The following is a 23021-nucleotide window of genomic DNA, read 5'->3' on the forward strand; positions in this document are numbered from 1 at the left end:
TTTTCGATGTGTCATAAACCTTAGACTACAAAGAAAATAGGTCACCGGTTTCCGTCTGTCTGTAAAACGCTAACCAAAATTTGCCTAATCATCCCTACCACCAATGTGATGACATCCCTTCAAAATTTTTCATAGGAAGAAGGATTTAAATTTAAAAAAATAACATACTTCTGTACTTGTTGTTTATGAATCTGTCTTCAGATTTTCCTCGAAGCACTAAAATTTTCGCAAAAAAAAAATCGAAATTGTACAGCAAACTTTTCTGCCAGTATAGGTGGTGTTAGTAGTACAAGGTTACTTTCATCGTGTAGCGTGTTTGCTTTCCAGCATGTAGTGCGAAAATAGCTCACGTCCGAATTAGACATGAGTTTTTTTATATTTTTGGAAAAAAAGCCGTGTGTGCTTAATTAATTAGTTTTCTCCTCTGTGTTGAGGAGACAAAATCAATCTGATCAAATTTCAGTTTCTTTTAACACAGATCCATATGTACTTTGGTGCCGACGCTGATAGGATATGAACATGCTGATGGTAGAATTCTTTCGGAATTATTTCATATTGTCCACACTAGTGTGGACTGCGGACCGATTGGAGTTTTCGCCCCCCTCGCGGCGAAGGAGCAGTGGGAGTGTTATTTACGTTATTTATGCTACTAGACAAGGGAAGTTCTGTCTAAATAACCTTCGACCAATTTTTACTTTCCGAACGTAAGCTAAGGAAAGTATAGTAGTCGAGTCCATCGGGCGATTGGCTACCTTCACGTCTTCTCGAAGTTTCGCGACCCCTAGATTACGGAAAAATGGGTCTCAGGTTTCCTTCTGTCTGTCTGTCTGTCTGTGTCGATTCTTATCAGATAAATAATCTTTGAAACTACTGAACCGATTGTTGTCATGTGATGTATCCAAATATTCGCAAAAATCATACTATAATAACCTTTTACGAGCAGGGCAGGTCAAGGTACTTTGTGGTGCAGACTAATAAAATGCGCCCACATTTACAATTGTATCATGACAACGGTCAAATAGTCGAGAAAACCGTTGCGCGTTCGATCCCCAACGCTGCCTCCTCTTTTTTTCTCTTACACTGTGCCTAGTACTTTCTATATTGTTTTTACTACATAGAGGTTTTATCACAAAAAACTAAAATTTCGCAAAAACTAATTTTATACATTTTTAAAGAAGCAAGATTTTTTGGACTGCAGTTCAGGGGTGTAGCAAGTACCTGCGAAATAACTTTCAACCACTTTTTTATAGTTTTTTTTTACAGTAGTAATTCTTATTGATGGTAAGTCGAATGTTATGTGTAGGTATGACCACTTGAAAATGTAGAATTACGAGTATGTAGATCTTTTCGCGCAGATGATTTGGTGATTGTGGCAAAGAAACGAGAAGAAATGAAAACAATGATTAAAAGTTTGGAGAAGTATGTAAAAAAAAAGGAATTGGAAGTGAATATGGAAAAAACAAAAATGGTAGTGTTTGGGAAGAAAGTAAGAAAGGAGAAGGAAGAGTAGGCATGGAGAGGGAAGAACATTGAACAAGTGAAAGAATTCCAGTACTTAGGATATACATTAAAGAGTAATAACTTAGATAGCGCGCATATTCAAGAAATGGTCCAAAAAGCGAACAAAGTGATAGGAATAGTATGGGGAATAGGAGAGAGAAAATTTGGACATGATTATAAGAGAAGAATGATGATGTTTGATAGTTTGTTCAAAAGTGTATTTATGCACGGAGCTGAGATTTGTGGATGGAGGGAATATGAAGAAATAGAGAGAGTGCAAGAAAAATACTTGAAATGGACATTGGGCTTGGAAAAGTATACGCCGGGGTATATAGTGAGAGAAGAAACAAAAAGGGAGAAAATGAGAGTGAAAGCGGGTAAAAGGGCGGTTGGATTTGAAAAGAAGTTCAGTGAGAGAGGTGATTGCAAAATATTGCAAGAATGTTGGGAAGAAATAAGAAAGGAAGGGAGAAAACATGTTTGGAACGAAAGAGACAAGTATTATGAAGGAAAAGGATATGCATGTGAAGAAATAGAGAGAATGAGAGAAATGGGAAGGAGTATGAAAGTAGAACTGAGTGTAAGATATAAGAATATAGATAAGCAGGAACGCAGATCGAGAATATCGGAGTCTAGATATTATGCAGAGTATAGAAAAATTGTAAAAGATGAAGTACCAAAGTACACACACAGAGAGAGTATAAAGGAGAAAAGAATGATGGCGAGATTTAGGTGTGGAAATGAAGAGAAAGACAATAATTTTTGGATGCATGAAACTGAAAGACGGTGTAGGATATGTTGGAGAGAGGGAGAGACAATAGAGCATATGCTGGAAGGATGTGAAGGATTGAGAGAATCGGAGGAAAGTAGAGAAGAAGTGCTAAACGAGGATGGAAGAGGACTGGACTGGATGAAAGAAGTATGGAAGATAAGGGAACTAACTATAGCAATTATTATATAAAACTCGAATATTTATTTTATTTTATTTATTTTTATTTTTTATTTTTATTTTTATTGATTTATCTGATGTAGATTAAGTTAATTTGTACCCCTACTGGGATATTATTAAGCCTGTAAGGCAAATAATAAATTGATGTAGATGTTTTCGTTGGCATATAAAACATGTTACATAACCAAACTTTTAATTATCTTTCTTGAACTAATATTAAATTAAACATTATAAATAGATACATTTTCCATACATAAAATAGCCCTAAAATGAAATAGTCAAATCGACTACTTCGTCCTACGACGTCAAAACCATAATTAAAAAAAAAGAATAATGAAAATTGAGAAATATTTTTTGCAGTTAGTCTGCATAGCGAGAAGTTTAAACAAGAGGTTGTATTTTTATTTATAGTTACTACATAAGATACTAATTTGTTAGGAATAATTACACCACAAGGCAAGTGAGTTTAAAGTCGATCATTTAATCGACGTTTTGCAATTTATCTATTGCGTCCTCAGGGACACTATTGATGTCTACATGAAGACATCGCGTCTAGCTATGCAATAAAAAGGGTGCGAAGTATCAAAATATAAGAATACAAAAATTGATCTTATGTTATTTAGAGATAATTTTCTCCTCCCCTGCCGTAGAGGCGAAGAAATACAGATTCTTTGAAAAAATTAAAATTAAATTTTGCGAATTTTATTTTTTTTAATAATCCCTATAAGTTAAAAAAAATATATATGTATGGACTTTCAAAGTGCAGGTAAAGAAACATGCTATGCGTATATCTCAAGTGAGTTTTCCTCATAACAAAATTTTCTCAAGGACACATTTTAACAAGGACACATATATTAATTTAAATTGATGTAGTGTAATACTGACAGTAATAGTACTGCCACTTTATTTTCGGTTTTATTAGCAACTTTCTTGTTTGAAGGTGACATCAGCTGAACCTCTACATAAAAATCATAGATAGGAATAACTTAAATAATTATTATCGGCCTATTTACCTTGTACATGTTTTATCTAAGATATTAGTCAAATCAAAATTTTTACAAGTAAATCAAATTTTATCGTAGTACCAATACGGATTTAGCAAAGTTCGCTTTTTTATACCAGCCATTTTAGACTTATCAATAATGTTGTTCAATCTCTGGAAACCAAAAAAGTTTCATCACACATCCTTTTTGGAATTCTATAAAGCATTTGATTGTTTTTTCACTAGGAGCCATGACGCATACAAATGTCGACTCATTTAAAGGTAGCAAATTCAATTTTTGCGACCATGGGTTCAAAAAGAAGATTGAGGTTATGTACGCAATACTTGATGTGATTATTTCTTAAAAAATGAATAAATGTGTGCTACTAACATTACTTGAGTATACGCATGGTAGTTGGTAGACGGTAGAAGATAAAATGATTAATTCAGCGACAAGTGTAAACGGTTTTCTTTGAGTTGAAGATTTAGATTAAGTTTGATTAGAAATCAAAACAAAATCATGTTGCGTCAAAAAATTGAACGTTTATTTTTTCAATTTATTGTCTTATAGTTTCTACTAGTGAAAAAAATAGTATATTAACCACGGTTGTAAAGCCACTTCTAGACCTCGCGCTTCAGAGCCCTCGATGCTGCGCGTCTCGGGTTCTAATTTGCGCTCGGTCTAGAATGCTGGGCTTTGCAACCTTGGCTAATAATATACCATTTCCATAATATTCTAATCTTAATATTCTATATTACTATAATTTTCAGCCTACTGTTGAAAAGCTCTATAATCTATTCTTTGTTACCGAAGTCAGCGTGGTAAAATATCAAACTGAATGTTGTGTACCACAATATTCATAAGGATCAATCTTGGGACGGTTATTTTCTCCTTTACATAAGAGATCTCCCTAATCTTTTAAACCAAGCCGACGTAATTTTGTATACCGATGATACAACGTCGAATATAATGTTTAAATATCAGTGCATTATTTTTGTAGGCTTTATTTTGGTTAACCGGAGATGCATGTGTAATCGTGTTCGTGGAGGTTTTGGGTGTGTTATTCGTTTTAAGCATAGTTCAGTATTTAAATAAAATCAGTCTTTTCAAAGTTATTATTTCTTATTATTTTGGGTACAAAGAGTGTTTTTCTATACATAATCTCTTCAAAATTAATAAAACAACATTATATCTATGATAATTTTTAATTTGGTTTATTTTTCTGATAGAATATTTTTAAAGATTTTTTCACATTGCGTTGATGGCGAAAAGTCTTTTTCTTATAACTAAATTCCGTATTGTCTTAAGGCGATAAATAATAAGGGTAAGAGACAAATAGATAAAATCCGATAGCTATAATGATTCATTGAAAGTCTACGCCATACGTAACATCACTTAACACGTTTGGTGTACAAATAAAGTTAATGGTTTTTAGAAAAAGAAGAGGATGAAATAAAGTAAGGGAATGGATGCGAGCAAAAAAAAATAATACGCGAGGAGTAATTAATAAAACATCATACACATTTAGGGTAAACTTTCGAGTGAGAGTGCACAAATAAGAGAGTTTGAGAAAATAAAAAACGAATGAAGATGGTATTTTTTTATAACAGTTTGATTAAGAATGTGATGATTTGTGAAGATAAAAAAGTTCAGTAAAAGTACTAGAGTAGGTGCTACATTTAAATGGGATAAGACAGAGTAAATAGAAAGGGATTACGACCAGACAAGATAAGAATAATAAGAACAAACATATGCGACTAAGCAGTAAGGATCAAGAAAAAACACTAGAAAAAAAAACTTAGATCATTGCAACGAGAGAAGAAATCAATAACAGAAGGAAATATATATGTGAGAAAAACAACAGAGATAGTGTAGCAAAACAGGGTACGGGAGAGTTACAGAGAATAACAATGAACGAGAAACACACAGGGAGACAAATCTTGAATGTTATACCTATATGTACTCAAAACGATAATGCAAATGCAAAAGGTTCTGTTCAAATGACTTACAGATTATGCAGAAATGTACATTTTAATTAACAACCGATTTCATTTCAGACGAGGTACATCGATTATGCATGCTTTGAAGTTCTTGGAAATGCTATTACAAAGGGTTACGGAACTCAGCAAAATTCTAATAAAGAAATTAGAAAATGATGACATCGTTAATATGGATTACAATACTTTTTGCAGATAATACCACTTTTTGTATTACTAAGAACAATTTTTAGTACTTAATTTTTTCACTGGAAGAAATCACTATCATGGGCTTTGAACTAGTTTGTACTCAACAAATCGCAATTAAACAAAACTACAACAACTAACATTGTTCCCACTCGTGCTGTAAATTTTCAATAAGCAGTGAAATTTTGAGAAACAACCCTTGAGATTAAATTAACTTGAGAAATCCATATTTCTGAAATCTCTACAAAGCTTTCAAAGTGAGGTCTTTTCGAATAGCGTGGAATCAACATCTATAATGAATGCTTACTACTATTAAGTGAGCTCCTTGAAAGTTTAATCCCCTTATAACCTGTTCGCACTTCCCGTTTATTGTTATTTACATCTAAATATTATAATCTGTACATTTCTCTAACGTGCATAAACTTAAGGTAAATATTTGTTTATTTTTATTTAATTAATACTAGCGGGAACACCCGACACGACTACATGCTAAGAGTGATTTAAAAGTGGTATAGTGTTGTAATTTTCTGAAGTAGTGTTATGCATAGAATATATTAAATATGTTCAGATTTTCTGTGATTTCGGAGAAAATTAAAAAGAATTTAACTTACTTACTTGGCTGTCGTTGCTTGAGCTATTGAAATAATTTCCAACATAATTTTTAAGTTTCTCAAGAATTTGTCTCCTTTAATAACATGAAAGTAATAAAAACAACAACTACCTCTCATTGAAACTTTAAAACACGTTACGCCACTGCTTCCACCTTACAGTTTCAATTTTCATATTCAGGCACACACATTCAATGTTTCCACTACAGCGAGCAATCTTTTTTCTTACCTGTATTTGTGAATTTCGATGTCGGTTGTTGGTTTCGAAGCGCATAAAGACAAGTGGGGCCAATTTATCCAAAACGACCGTACGTATGATTTTTGGGACAGCCGAACCTCGAACTCCACGGTGATATATGTTCAGAGTCACCACGGATAGACCTGACGCGAAGGAAACTAGACAGATGCTCACCCCGTAATACATACCTGAAAGGACAAAGTAAAAAGCAGGTGAATTTGCTGACCTGGTGAGGTTTAGATTAGCTGAACCAAAATGCCACTTTGTTGAGAGCAAAAAGCGCTCCAAGAAAGTGGGAGTAAATCACTGTAAATTCGCAGGAACAGGTGGATAATCTTCTAAAACATTTAAAGCGTGTTGAGCTTGTTCCATTTTTCATTGTGGTGATGTACGCACAAAAGGAGAAAGAAAATTATAAATACTGAACATGTTGCATGCCCCATTTTTCTTATTTTTTCTGTTGTACGGTGCTAGCTACATTATTATTATAATTATTGTTATAACAGCAAATAAACTTTGCCAGTACCTACTTCGATGAAAGTGAGTATTTGTTCTTTATTTTTACATTTAACATGTTTGAAAATCAAGCTTTAAATTTAGTTCCTATAATTTCTTTTAAATGAATATGTGTCAGTGGGGCTAATCTACAAAATGTGCGAATGTTGACATATGGAACATGATACAGTTGGCCTAAAAAAAGGGGAAATGTCCGAAAAAGTTCTGTCAGACTTTATTAATTTTTCATAGTTTGAAAAGGTTTTTAGAATTGAAGTTAAAAAACTGCCACTTATGTGAAATGTCACCTACTTTTTAGCAGATACTATATAAATAGACAAGAATTGATATAAATTACCAAGTTAAATTTTCAATTCCTGTTTTTTTGACGCCAAACGTACGTTTCTTGTGGATTATTAAAAAAAAATACCCAAAACTTCTCTCACTTTTGAAACAGAAAAGAACAGGGCCAGTTTCTTAAATAAACCCTAAAAGTTGATGCTACGAAGTTTATTTTTTATGATACTATCGCGAGCAAAAAATTTTGGTCATCAATGTCATTTTTTTAAATAGAATTAAATCGTAGACTCTGATCCTGACGATCACAATTTTTTGCTCACGACTGTAGGTAAAGCTATATATATTAATGTAAAAATGTATGCATGCATACGGTTTAAAACAGGAATGGAGTAATAAACGCATGAATAGAAGTTTCTTATTTTGTACACTTTCAATTTTGCGTAGCAAATACTCTTAAAATGTATTTAAAGTTTCACAGCAATCAGTTGTTTCGGAAATTATCTGTCTAATAAAATCGCTAACAACAGGATACAGAAAGACGGAAACGGAAGACCTAATTTTTTGTATAAAATAAATGTAGAGAAAGCATAAAATTAGCTGGTCGTCAAATATACCCTGTCATAATATTTCTTTAGCTTTCAACAAGGAAGTAAAAGTGATATGTACACAGTCTGGTGGAAGATTTGGAGTGGCTTTCATTTTACTTTTATTTTAAAAAATATTTATTACAAAAATTGTTTTTGACCAAAAGATGTTTTAATTACTTTGTCATTTCAATCAAGAAAATAATATTCAACAGTATTATCTAAGCTATTATGTACTACATAAACTCGGTATCAAGAAATTAGTATTACTAACTGTTTCGACAGAACTTCCCTCGTCCCTGAAGTAATGAAACATATCCAGAATTTTCGAAAAATTATAAAATTTGATTCTACGAATTTTATTATTTTATGAGAACCCCTCTAAGCTGAAATAAACATATAAATGTAATGTTAAAGTAAATGTAAAGAAGCGTGATCTACGCGTATGTTTCAAATGTTTCAAACTCACGTGACTTTTACAGAGAAACTAGTTACCTGAAAATTAAGTAATACGTAGTGAAATTATAGTGCTAGTGATAAAAACATTCAAAATGTCAAATACTATTTTAGATGAATAGAACTTGTTGCAGAAGCATATTTAAAATCACTAATTTTTTTAGCTCGTTCTGTACAAAATACAAAATATAGCATCCGATTTCAATTGCTCTTTTCCAAATTTTATTTGAAGTTTCCTGTACTTTTTACTCATAATAAACGTTAATCAACAACTGTAGAAAAATCTCCTGTCTAGTTGAGGAATAGGATCTCCCTAGGTATAACATTGTACATCTTCAAGTTCAGATGTGATATTGTCTGGTGAGTTGTTGGATACGTCGACCGTAATAGCACAATGCTTCTGCGTATTTTTATCGACATTTAACGTAGTTTTAGATATTTTTTACTTCCCGACTTTCATGTTTTATCGACGTTTCATGACTTCTAGAATACAAAAAATCGGTCTTCCGTTTCCAGCTGTCTGTCGTGTGTAGTTTGCCTAACGACACGCGACCGACTGACAATCTCCGATACTACCACACCGATTACTGTCAAATTTTATATGTACATATGTTTAATGTTTGTATATCAGGAATATTCTATAGATGGTAAAACGCTAACCAAAATCTGTCTAATCATCTCCACCAACAATTTGATGACGGCACTTCAACATTTTACATTGAAATGCCACTGAAATTTGATAAAATAAAATACTCTTGTACTTGTGATTTATGAATCCGCCTCGAATTTTTTACACTAGATATTCAGATTTTAACTCAAACAAGATTCACACAAATTATAAAGTAATATTTTCTACCAGTATAAGAGCAAGTGAAACAACGGCTTAATAGGTATTGACGAGCGAGTTGTACTAATAATCCTGAGGTCGCCTGTTCGATATACTCATTGCCACTTCTTTGTTTAGACTGTGATAGGTATCTATTTTTTCTATTGTAATCGGGTCCGTCGGTCGAATCTCTACTTTTGTGTTTTCTCGATCTTTCAGTACCCTTAGAATACGAAGAAATAGGTCTCCCGTTTCCGTCTGTAAGTCTCTCTATTATAATACGTTAAAAAATCCGGATTATTTTGTCACTTTTCCGCTTTTCTCATAAAATGACGTAATTGGGTTAACTTGACTGTTTTTTTTTCGACGAGCCTCGTACCTAGAAAGATATTTGTAGGTATTACGAAAAATATATTTAAATCCGTCTCTGATGTAACACACGTTAGTAACAAATGAAACTGAAAGAAGTATAAGAAAAAATTCTAACAATCGAGTGCTCAAAACTATTATTCCTCAATTTTCACTAGTTCATTAGTCATTACTCATTACTTACTAAAACGCCATCCCCTAGATATTTGCCTTAATTTTTTTATCTGTGATTTTTTTCAATCAACTTATCAATGCTTGTCTGATTTTATAAAAAGCCCTTCTCTGATGACGACTCCAATTAATGCGTTTAATCCTGAAACTTGATTTAATCGGATGTGATCAGTCAAACAAAGATGGGCCCGGCTTTGAACAGATTTTTTCGATTGCCATCAACCACTTTGTCAAAGAAATAGAATAAATTGGATTCCATTACGGAATCACTTAGAACTTGGTGATCTGTAAATTCCAGCCTTTTTAGGCCAAAAAACAGACACTTTGATGGTATTTAAAGCACCAACAGATTTCGTGTTTCCTAGTTAGGAAACGATGAAATTTAATCACTCTGTTATAAATATCGTTTTGTGTAATTTTAAGGATATTCATTATACGTGAATCCTGTATCCAAGATGTAGGATGTGGCTGTGATCCAGCATGTTGTTTGTTCTGGTTTATTGACTTTACAGAGCTGTTTAATATTTCAGATTTATCTTCAATATTTCCTTTCAAGGTAAATATGTGCCCGCGGATGTTGACTTTCACTAGGAAAACCTACTTCTAATTAAGTGATTCGTCGATACTAACTATTTTTTAACTCGAGGTGGTCTGAAATTCAAGCTGCACCATTTATTAAATTAAACCCTTGTCACACAAAAAGGCACTTAATTTTTAGGTGAATTCTTTATTTGAATGAATCGTTCTTGACCCAATTAACGACGCAGCAGTGCTTACATTTTTAATACGAAATACCCACGAAATTGAAAGAAAACATCGAACCTAAAACCTTGTCGTTAAAGTTTTAACACATTTTTTAAATTAAGAAAATACAGGAGCAGATTATTGACCGGATTGAACGCGACGATGTCAGGGTTTTTATTAAGAACATAAAGGGCTGATTTTAACGAGAATAAGCTGTTTTCAGTGGTTTCAGATTTCAGACACGTCAAAAGCCAACCAAGAGAATTGATTACGAGAAAGATGATCAATTCTCTCTGTTGGATTCTCATTCACTTTAAAATTATTCGAAATTGTAAAATTTATTCATCAACAAAAAGTCAAAGAATAGCGGCGACAATTTAGGGTGCCGTAACATTGTTCATTTCGATGCATTTTAATAGTTTTAGGTTATTATTTTATACAACTTGAAATGTTTTTTTGTTAACAGTTTTAAAACTGGTACATAAGAATTGACACACGTAAATATGTCGTATATAATTACAAAATAATGATTTTTTTGAAGAAAAAATCTTGTCAAGTTTTTGTCGCTTTATTGCAATTTTGATTTGTTAATGTATTACTCAAATTGGACAAGTTCATTTTGTAAGTGGATTCTCTTAAAATTAATACATCACGCAGCGAGACAAGGAAAATGCAGGAATTGTTTTTGATGGAACACTCAAGATCCGTAAGTATCAAGTGTGAAACGCCGAGAAAACATGAAATTAGACATTCGTCAAAATGACCCGCTTACAATAATTCCCTAGCTTATGTTCAGGAAGTAAAAATGATAAGATGTTTGTACAGAAACTGTGAAAGCGAGGGATGGGACTAGAAACTGTAAAATTTAAATGTTTAGCTCACAAATTTAGCAGCAACAAATAGCCCAGTACAAAAATGTAGAGGATATTTCTAAAGCGTTGGGAATTGTCTGTCCTTTGGATATCAGTTGTTAACGAAATGGTTTGTTTTAATATGTAAACAGGATTTTGTATTCTCTTTTTCGCGGTCTCTGATATTGGTAACTATTCATTTAAATCTCAGAACTTACCTCGCTCCTGAGGTATAATGAAACATATCCAGCATTTTCGAAACGTTTTTTACAATTTTGATTTTCTTTTCAAAAATCTGGATGTCTAGGGTGAAAACTCAACACGGATTCATACACCATACGTGCAGTACAATTAAAAACAAATGGACAACTGTAAATTTTGAAGATGATTTTAACTTGGTGGTGCGGATTATTATCCAAATATACATACAAAATTTGACAATAATGGGTCCAGTAGTTTTGGAGATTATCTGTCTAATAAAAATTGATTCAGACGGCAGACAACAGACGACAGACAATAAACAGACTTTTTCGTACTCTAGGGGGTCATGAAACGTCGAGAAAACCTAAAAGTGACGATTCGTCAGATGGACTCTATTACAATACTTCTTTACAGTTTATTTCACGAAAGAAATCCGATACGTCATCGCTTAAGTTCATATGAATTATAGAAAGAACGCATGCCTGGTATAAGTTCTGCTGCCCTTACGTCATAGTAGTAAACTGTTCCTCTCACCTCAGCAATCGATTTAACTAAACAAGTTGAACAATTTAAATTAAATGTATCATGAATAAAATTAGGCTTGATTGTTGATTCTCAAAATTTCATTAATGAGATTTTTATTGTTATATACTAAACAACGTGTCTTCACGACTATATTTTCTCGTTGCATCTGTAAATTTTTTTTTTGCTTGCTTTTGTTGAATCTAGTTATTCCAAGGCTTCTGAAACAGTTACATTATTTATTTAACTTTACGTACATTTCGTACAAACATGATAGGAGTAGATGATCGTTTTCCGGGTTGGGACCGTGTTAATTGAATTCTTGAGCTTACACAGGTTTCGCACACTTTCGTAAGTGGCATATTCAGGAGCAGGGTTGAGAAATTAGGAATAAGTCAAAAGAACACGGTTACTCAGTGGTATGTCAACCATACCAGAGGCGAGACTCTTCTGGCGGGGAAGAATGTGGTTGTGACCTTTTTATAGAGACATGGTGGAGGAAACCGTCGTGGTTGAAGCTGATTGGCCAACTTCGGGCGGACTGGTGGGAGATAAACAGCAAATTGCATCGGTATATAAATACCTTGTTTGTTTGGTTCTACCTTCCTGTTTCCCTCTAAAGAGTTGTGGACGCACACATACCACTCCGCGAGTGATGGTTTCGAAAAACATAAAGGAAGATTTACACCTGTTGATAGCGTCTGTTCACGCGTGGCTTGAAACGATGGATCGGGAGCTATATGCTTTGTCTTTTGAGGATTAACACGGGGTGTTCTCGTAAGTCACAGATGGTTTTTGACGTTAAATACTACGTATAACAACATGGCATCAAGTTTCGTCAGGATCACGACTGCAGAATACAAGGTTGGTACAATGCTACACTACAGGAAATTTGCTGTAAACACAATAAGCATTTTGTAGAAGGTACGCGCTGTTACGGACAAAACATTTTGGGAATGAATGTTTCACTACTACAATTATAAATTGACAAATGCTACCGACGGTAACTTTGAATGTGGGACTTGTGTTTAGGAGAGGATGATTAGGACCTCATTTCCTAAAAGATCAAGTTGGGTATGGCCCACACGAATATTTGCGGGCCCATGTGAACCGAGGTTATCGACGATAAGCCAAAATGGATGGAAGTTCGTTTTTTGAAATACAAAAGCTACGCACTTCAAGCGATGGAGGATTTTACCGCGTTCATGGAGAATCAAAAGAGCAAGGCAGTTAAGTGCCTTCAGTCAGACAACGGAGGTAAATACCCGGGCGACGAATTCGATGCTTTTCTGAAAAATTAAGGCACCACCATGCTCTACAACTTTAAACGTAGTGGTGTAGAGGAAGGAAAGAACCGGACGTTACAGGAAATTGCGAGATGTCTTCTCTTAGATGCCAGGTTGTCCGATTCATTCTGGGTCGTGGCGGTTAACACCACGAACTATGCATGAAACCGACTGCCGACAAAAAGTTTGGACGACGAAACGCCGTTCGAAGTCTATACTGATAATGTGAGACAGAGGCCGCGACGAAGTGACTACTATTAAAAAGTTCGTTGATATCACTCTTTCTATTTCCGAAGGTGAACGCGAGCATTAAGATGTAGTTTCCGTACAAGGAAACAACGAGATTGATGGAGAGATGGCAGACGAATTTATCAACGGCGAGCCCCAGGTGTGGATCCAGGTACCCAGAGAACCTGGCCATTTTAGAATTGTGAGAACTGAAGAGAGGGGACGACCCAGAGAAGAGTTTAATCAAGTTCTGAGATTTGAGTCGATTAACATCGAATTGAGCGAATTTGGGTTATTCTCTGAAATCCCGATAAGGAAAGCGTTGAACGATGTGGACATGAATACCGGGACTATAAATTATTGTGTTAGAAATGGCATCCCTTCTAAAGAACGATGCTCAAATATTGGTCGATCGTCCCCAAGAGCACGAAAGTATCGGTTAGAGGATCGTTGTACACAAATTTAAATTAAAATCCGACACTCGAGTGAAGAAAAGCGAGTCGTAGTGCAACGCCTCCGCCCAGAGCTCATTTTTCTCAAATACTTGCCTCGGTTGCCCGATTTTCAGCGGTCAGTTTCATAGACTCCCTAGTGACTACTTATGGGATATGAATTATACATTTCGACGTATCGACTGCATATCTAAACAACGAACTTGAGGAAGTTTACATCGAGATGCCCAAGGATTTCAAAGATTAATTGATTGGGATCTCTAAGTTGAGTCCGATTGCCATAATGTGGTGAAACAAAAGGCTGACAAGATGATCAAGGTATACCGTAAGGTGAACAGAGTCTGTCTCCTGAAGAAGGGCGACTACGATAAGCTGGAAGAAGATAGAATCGTAGATTGGACGAGGTAATTATTACGGAGTTTGGGCGCACGACCAACTGACTCAGATCCCTGCCTGTATCTTGTTGGCAAAGGGCAAGACACGATTGTCATCTGTATTCTGAGCGGAAAATTACCGATGTCCATTGGACTCTGTAACAGACTTCGATGTCATAGACTTAGGTGACGTAAATATATTGCTTGGGTGTTGAATTCGAGCAGGGTGGTGATGACTCAGAGTCACATTGATAATATACTCGACAGACTTGGCATGTCTGAATGTATACCCAATTTGTAAATAAAATCTATCAAAGTGAGGAGTTAGAATACATGTCTACTGAAAAAGAAGTGGCGAACTATGTGGACTGCGTGAGGGCCAGTGGTCTAACTATCCTTAATTAAAAGGTTAAAGTGCGGCAGTTCGCGAGCCTGCAACCCTGATGGGAAATATTAAAGGTATAGAGGGCGTGGGAGTGAGATACACGTAACAACAACGAATATTCGAGTTCGCTTGTCTGGCTTTGTGAAATATTAATTAAGTGTTTTGTTATACAGTGTATGGAATCGCTTCTTGAAGTCTTCGCCGAAAAAGAAGTGCCTTGTCCCGTGCTGTGGTTTTGGAAGAGTTTTCGGAAGTTTTTGGGAAGTGTGGCAGATTATGCGGTCCGACCCCCCGACCTCCGTAAGCATCGTTTTGGGTTATCTGCCTGTTTTCGAACCGTTTTTGAATCGCCGCCCCCGAGCGAAAAACCGTACCGCCGTCACCGTTTTTTTCCGTTACCGCAAGAAGCCGAAACCGTTGAGTACGCGTCGCGTTCCACCACCGCGCTCCCCTTCCGGGTCGCCTCCAGGACCAGGAGCAGCCCGTCCCAAAGGAAGTCGCCGTCCAAGAGGGAACGACCGTGCCGGGCGTTTTATTCTTTTTTTTTTTTATTTTGTAAAATCGATTTTTAATTATTTAAGATTATTTTTAACCGTAAGATTATTTTAGCCGTATAGCTGGTGGCAAGGGATAAAAAACCGATTATTGTTAACAATTTTCCTCCGTTTTCTTTCTTGTTTTCGTGAGCTCTCACCAGATCACTTGGAGATCCGTGTCTCCGGCTTTAGACTAACCCCGGTGCTCCCTCCTTGTGGCGTGAAAGTGGTCTTATTAGCCTAGGTCGACCAGACGTGTTTCAGCGGCGCTAGTCGGCCCAAGGCTTGGCATCGAGGCACGCCACCCCCACGCGTTATCGGCGAAAATCTGGACCGTCACTGTCTGTCACCGGAATTGCGTCGCAGCATCACAAGTCTTTTTTGAAGGAGGCCTTAAAAAAGTTATTCCAGCACGATGGGACCGCTGTATCCAGTTGGGAATATTGAAATATTTCATGTATTATTGGGGAAAATGAATAAACTGCAAAAGTTATAACGAGAAAAAGAAGAAAAAGTTCTAAAGAAATAGCCCACTCCCCCAATATATTTCATATTAATTAATATTTTTATACCTATTATATTTTATAACTATACTTTACGCCTTCTTGATCGATCTGTCGCGTCACTACCTAGATTATTAATTTTATTTTGACGATTCATATTAATGTGCTAGATACAAATGTACATATTTGCATTATTTTTTTCAAAGTTATTTCAGTATCGTCTAAGGCTGTTTGTCGGGTTTTGTATTTCATATGTCAAACATTCTTTTTTTTTAGGTATTTGTTTGTCACTGAAAAGTTGTTTGAATTATTTGTTCCATCAATTACGATTAAACATTTTCAACTATACAGAATGTTCTGTTTTGAGGCACAACGTAAAACTTGTTGATCTAACAGGACGTTCTCACATATTTTTCTGTACGACCATTGCATTTTTAATCATCCACCGGACCGGGTATGTTTCCACAGTAGCAATAAGTATTACTTAGTGCCTAGGTGAACGGTAAGTATTCATGTATTCAACACTAAGGTGTATGCTTAGGTAAAATCACAACAAATTTTGAAAAAAAAAACGGCTTCATTGATGTGTTGTGAATTCCTGTTAACATTACAAATTGGATGAAAAAAGCTCTGTCGTACACAAAATAGTATGAGCATCACGTCAACGTTCGTTTCAGACAAATTCACCACCTCGCTGCATCTCCAAACTTTTGTGTTCATCCAGTAAACAATCTTTTCGTAATCCCATAGTGTTATTTCAAGTTTACAGAACTCAAATGACAAATGAAAAGTCATCCATAACGGCCGCCAGCCGTTAAGGGGTATAATGTCCAATGGCTGTTTCGCTTTTATAATACTAAGCAATTTTTGATGGAGTTCTTATAAAACTATATCTTGTTTATAAACTGATCCATGGTAACGAAGCCCAAAATATGGCGTGCTATTTTTTAGAATTTGAATTTTTTTCGAAACCTACATTTTTTTTATTTACAAGGGATACATATGGGATTGCGAAAAGTATTGAACGACACATGGCCGAAACGCAAATAACGAACTCGGTTGATTATAAACCTCGGCTTCGTCTCGGTTTACAAACTTCAACTGCGTCCGTTACTTGCTCGTTTTCGGCCTTGTATCGTTATATACTATTATCCTTCTTAATACGTAGTTAATATCTATATTATTACATGATCGATGTGATGTTGCTAAAGTATAGATTCATAAAAAACCGCAACAGGGTAACATCTGTGATCTGTGTAAAATTTTTATGAACAGATGAACATTGATTGATTGAAGTTATGCGGTTTCTGATAGTACCATTAAAATTGACCTTTAGAGTATAGTATAGAGTGTTTATAAAAACATTTTGAAATAAACACATCTCATCTTTTAAACATGAACCTGATATTTTTTGCAATATTTCAATTTTTTAACACCCACACAATATTATCAAGAGATAAATGAGAAAAGATATAGTAATAAAATACAAGAGTCAATTTTATTAGTACTACAACAGAACGCATATTTTTGTTTCTCTGCCCATAAAATATTGCAACACAGATGTTAAAAATAACTCTATTGAAATGTTCTTGTAAACCTTTGCTTTGTTAAAAAATTTCAAGAAATATGTATTTCGTTTGTATTTTATGTACGTTCGCTTATATTTCTGGTTCTTACTTTCGTTTTATCTTTTATAAAATAAATTACATTTAATTTATACATACCAAGACAAAAATTGGCTACAAAGATCAAACAAAAACAGTTTCTCAGAAGAGCAATAAATAGATTCCTAAATACCAAAAGAAAAATGGCGTCCTTGTCTCACCTTAATTTAATAAATGAAATAAAGTTTGAAGTTTAAATTCGAGGTATAATCAAAGGCAGTAATCACATGAAGGAAGAAAGAAGGGCTTATAAATTTTCTGATGTTGTGAATTGGCAGATATTTAATCCAAAAATCAAAGATGAATAACATGTACACCATTTTTCAAATGTGTGTTAAAAATTTAAGGCTATTCCGTCTAAAAGAAAACGTAAAGGATCTTTTTGTAATATTTTATCCACGTTCAACACGGAGGTAAAAAAATTATCTTAAATTAAAAGGATTCTTAATTATTGATTAAGAATGAACGGGAAAGTTGATTCTGTTCTAGTCTCTTAATTGTACAGTTACCCATTTATTACCTAATTTACAGTTAACCTAAAACTCAATTAATTTGTGCTTTGAATCAATTTTGTTTTTTGATAATATCTGAAAGATATTTACTTCCATTTCTGCTTTCAGTAAGTATAAATTTGCGTAAAGAGAAATTATTTGATAACATTATTCAAGTGCAAGATTTCATTTTTTGTGCATAAATTATACATTCCTTTTCAATTTATTTCAAAAGTGTTTTTTAATGCTGCATACTAATGAGCACATTCAATATTCAAAATTGTTTTCAGTTATAGGTCTTGTGCAGGGACGTAACCAGTCTTTTATTCTGGAGGGGCCCAGCTCGGGCACAAATTTCTAATAAGGGGGCCTTTAAAAAAGTCTTCATTAGTATAAATCAACATTTTACTTGGATCACAACTAGTATATAAATTTAATGGGGTGCAAATTGTTGAAATTAACTAACACCATCAGAATTCATTTAAATCGTGCCAATCTGCATAGTGTGTAAAAGGTATATCAGTTGTATCAGCTAATTGTTTAAAAAAGTTATCGACAAAACTGTTCACAGCAGTATCGCTTTACTCAGAGAGTTATATTACAAGATAAGAACATAAGATTACTCATAGCTAAAATTTACTGTTGATCTGAAATCTGAATTTGCTTTACTTTTAAAATTTAAAATTAATTTAAGGGGGCACCAGGGGTGGCACAGGGTTTTGCTGGGGTGGCCTGTGCCTCCCCAGGCCCCCCCTTGGTTACGTGCCTGAGTTTTGTGCCATAATCAAAGTAGCCTTTATCAAAATTTATTTAAGAAACTGAATTATACTTCAACGACCGTATACATAAATACCAAAATAGTTTTTGCAGATGTGTTAACTTTATTTTGCAACTCTATTTAATATTTGTTTAATAAATGTTCAGCAAGCGAAGTAACATGAACTAGCTCCTACAAGTTTATATTTTAGAACACATTGAAAAACAACTCTTTAAGCTAGAGAAATTATGTTCGCTCACGTAAAACTGTTCCAAGCTAATCTTTCCAACAGTAAAATTAGAGCTTTTTTAAAGCTATCGTCAATTTTTCTATATTTCATAAAAACTTTGATGTATTTTTTGCAACAGCTGACATCATCCATTAAAAATGCGATAATGAAAGGACAAAATTTACTTACTAATTAATGGGGTTTTCTCAGTTGGTGGCAGAGTTTCTCGTATAGTCATTAGAAAAACTGTCATTGAAAGCAACGCACTTATCCCAAGGGTTACCTTTTCACCCGACTCCGAAGGAACATAAAAGACCAAAAGTGCTGAAAATAAATAGAAATGATCACCGAGTTTATCCCTAAAGTGATAAATTACCTATGCCATTGATTAGAATGCAGGGTAAGATTAAGTTAAAAACGTAAAATAATGGACGCCTCTTCAACTTAATCGTATACGTAATATCAGGATATGGTTCTGGACAGCAAGAGTAGAATTCGACGTGTTTGGTCGAGGAAAAACTAATCAAGTCGAATTCACCGTTAGCTTGATAGTTGCTGACATCACCCTCTTCGGTCTGCTTTGCCAATTCCACCTATAACAGAATATATATACAATTATGGTGATTATGTATAAAAGATGAATGTTTTACAAACATGTTTTAAAAGGATGTGAATATATAAGGAGGGAAATAGGTAATGTTTTCCAGAGTTTCCTTTTATCTAGACTTGATGATATTTTCAGAACTTCTCGAATAACAAAAATGACGAACTGACAGAGTGATTAATATAGTTGCATTATCTATGGTCAAAGCATTTTCATCAGAATAAAATTTCTTGAAACCTAAAAACAAGCTTTGTTTGTTTCAAAATAACGAGCCGAAATCGTCTGGGGAAATTTGCGTTCTTTTATAAAGCAAAAAAAAGTCGGTGATATTGTCAGCATACTCCAACTTACAAACTTTATTGGCACATCAATGAACATTTTACGGCGTAAGTTTGTAAATATTTGCTAGTACTTTACATGTAAAGGAAAAAGTGAACACATCTATACATCCCTTGAGTAAACGTACAGGTATTTAGTATTCTACAACACGGGTCGAAAGTTTAAAATAAAATACAAGTCGTAGCGCATTAAATTCCTTCAGATTCAACGTTCTATTTTTAGAAGATTAATCTATATTTATTTGTTACAGTTTTGTTGCGTTTTTATTTCTCCAATAAAATTTCCTCTATTTTGGGAAAAAATAACTGGAATTTTCCGATTAAGCGGAAGTTTTCTTATCCACATTTCCTCCCCCACTCAAGTAAATATTTTGACAGAAGCATTGTAATCACCAATTAATTAGAATTTATTACACAACTGTAACGTCAGTTCAGATTTCTAACTAATCTACATTTATTTAACTTCGCAGTGGGGGTTGATTAAGGATTAAATCTGTAATTATGAAGATTTACTTCGGAGCCTCCGGCTGAAGCCGTTGTTTGTGGAAAGTGACGAGCAGTTGGACTGTAATAACACAAAACTTATCCTCTTTCATCTTCAAATACTTACGGAAAATTCTTTTGACGTGTTATTGACATTTCCGGGAGCATCGAATGAATTTTATAAAAATTTGCAGGAATCAAACAGGTTTGGTAAATAACGAAAGAAGTTGGAACCGAATCCGATGTAGCATCCTACGAATCAGACGAAAATTTTGTTCAGTTTTGTTTTGATGAATAATAATGGATCTACCGGCATTAAAAATGAACAACTATAGTTACAAATACCCTGTGGGAATAATAAATAAAAAATCTCCACGTACAGTTGGGAATTTCTGTTTTAAACCTAGCATATGAAGATGGATATGGTAGTTGTATAAATAATTATTACTGAGAGAGTGGGTAAAAGGACGTAACACTTAATTAAAACAATAATTCGGATTGTAACAACCCATTTTATCGATTAGTAGTTATGCAAAGTAAATTAATTAATCACATAAGCTGCCATTGGTAATACTGCAAACATCACGATGTTTATTGAACCTTGTCGAGATTTACATTATGTTATGCAGGAGCAGTGTGTTAACTGTTTTAATGTAATCAGCATCATCCAGTATAAAACAATGTGTAGACCTTAGAATTGTACTTTAACTTCAAATTTAATAAGTGTATGTTTTTTGAAAAATCCAGCATAATCCGTGAATATAAACATATATACAAATATACATATATACAGTCACTTTTTAACCATGGCCGAAGGTTACGTGCTAAAAATTTTGGGTTGTGTTAACAAGTTTACAACTCTAGCATGAATTGTGCAAAACAAAATCATTAATCAGTAATACTAGCTGGTGATTTAAACATTCCTGATCTCGTTGAAGTTATGACTTCTAGTAAATCAACTCAACTTCTTAATATTTATAGACATTTTAGTACTCTAAATAATCTTACACAACACAACAATATTCTAAATCATAATGGGAAAATCTTAGATGTTCTTCTTACAACTGATCACTTTAACATTGATATTTGTAAACATTCTGTCCCACTGGTCCCGGAAGATCCTCACCATCCTTGTTTGGAAATGATTATCTCTTGTGTTAATGAACAATGTAATATTCGCTTCCCCAGAAATTCTGAGTCTTTGAAGTTTAATTTTCGAAGAGCTAACTTTATGGAACTCTACTTAACCTTGTCACTTATTGACTGGTCAAGAATCTTAGAAATTACTGATGTTGATTCCGCATGTAAAGAGACTTATATCATCATTTATGATCTACTGCATAAGTATATATGTGCCTCTGCAGAGAACAACAACTAAAAGAAAGAATTATCCAATGTGGTTTACAAAATCAGTTATTGATGTGGTCAATTTAAAAAATAAGCACTGGAAATGTTATAAAAAAACAAAATTTCTATATCATTTGGACAAATTCAAAGAACTTAGACGCTTGGCCAAAACAGAAATTCGAAAAGAATATCTTAACTTTGTTAGCCACTCTGAAACTATCATGAAGGATGATCCCAAAAAGTTCTGGTCGTTTGTCAACATGAAAAAGAAGAGAAGTAGTGTGCCGGGACACATGATTCATGAAGGTAAAACACTTACATCTCCTGAAGATATTGTGAATGCATTTGCCCAACAGTTTGAGACTGTTTTTGTATGTGATAGTGCTAACCATGTCTGTGACATCACTTGTGATATTGTTTTTTTTTTGGTGTCTGTGACTACTGTGATAAATTGTGTTGTCCATCTTTAGTTAATGAATACAGCTGTTTGCATTCAACTGTGTTAAACAACTTTTGCATTCATCCGGATCAAATTTTGAAGGCGGCGAAGAAATTAAAGAACAACTGCGTTGCTGGCCCAGATGATGTACCTGCGTTTATAATTAAGGATTCTATCTCTTGTTTGTTGGTACCCCTGTGTCATATTTTTAATTTAATATTAGAAACTGGTTCATACCCTACCATATGGAAGTCATCGCGTTTATGTCCTGTACATAAGTCTGGCGATAGGAATAAGATTGATAATTATAGACCAATTGCTCTTTTATGCAACTTTGCAAAGCTGTTTGAGTCTGTCCTGTCTGACATTATGTATTCTCATGTAAGAAATGGTATTATTGTTGAACAACATGGATTCCTTAAAGGTAAATCTACCACTACAAATTTGTATGAATTTACACATTTTGTGTCGCAAGCCTTGGATAAGAGGTCCCAAGTCGACGTTGTGTACACTGATCTCTCCAAAGCTTTCGACAAGGTTAATCATTGTATTTTGCTTCGCAAGTTGGATGCTTTTGGTATTTCTGGAAACTTAATAAAAGTGATTAAGTCGATGTTACTAGATAGACAGCAGTATGTGGAATACAGTGGTTACAAATCAAAATTGTTTAGTGTACACAATGGTGTTGCCCAAGGATCCAATCTTGGTCCACTCCTTTTTATCATGTTCTTGAATGATGTTGTTAACTATATAGACTGCAAATTTTATATTTATGCGGATGATTTAAAAATTGTCAATATTATAAAAGATCTTTCTGATTGCGAAAAGTTGCAGCAAAACATTGATAAATTTACTTCCTACTGTAAAAATAACCATCTTCCGATTAATAATGGTAAATGCTTAATTATGTCTTACACTAGGAAAG

General features: G+C 34.3%; 1 protein-coding gene across 2 annotated transcripts in view; it reads right to left on the minus strand.

Annotated features, from left to right (window-relative positions):
* LOC135131485 (neuronal acetylcholine receptor subunit alpha-10-like) overlaps positions 1–23021 on the minus strand; it is a 189190-nt gene that overhangs the window by 38774 nt on the left and 127395 nt on the right. For both annotated transcript variants that reach the window (XM_064059269.1, XM_064059260.1), the window contains exons 5-7: positions 19262–19478; positions 19075–19209; positions 6453–6649 (exon numbers count right to left, since the gene is read on the minus strand). In XM_064059269.1, the coding sequence (XP_063915339.1) occupies positions 6453–6649; positions 19075–19209; positions 19262–19478 (549 nt within the window). The remainder of the gene's footprint in view (positions 1–6452; positions 6650–19074; positions 19210–19261; positions 19479–23021) is intronic.

The sequence above is a fragment of the Zophobas morio genome, unplaced genomic scaffold, assembly GCF_036711695.1.
Source record: "Zophobas morio isolate AGI-343-1 ecotype UQ-CSIRO unplaced genomic scaffold, CSIRO_AGI_Zmor_V1 ptg000002l, whole genome shotgun sequence".
NCBI lineage: Eukaryota > Metazoa > Arthropoda > Insecta > Coleoptera > Tenebrionidae > Zophobas > Zophobas morio.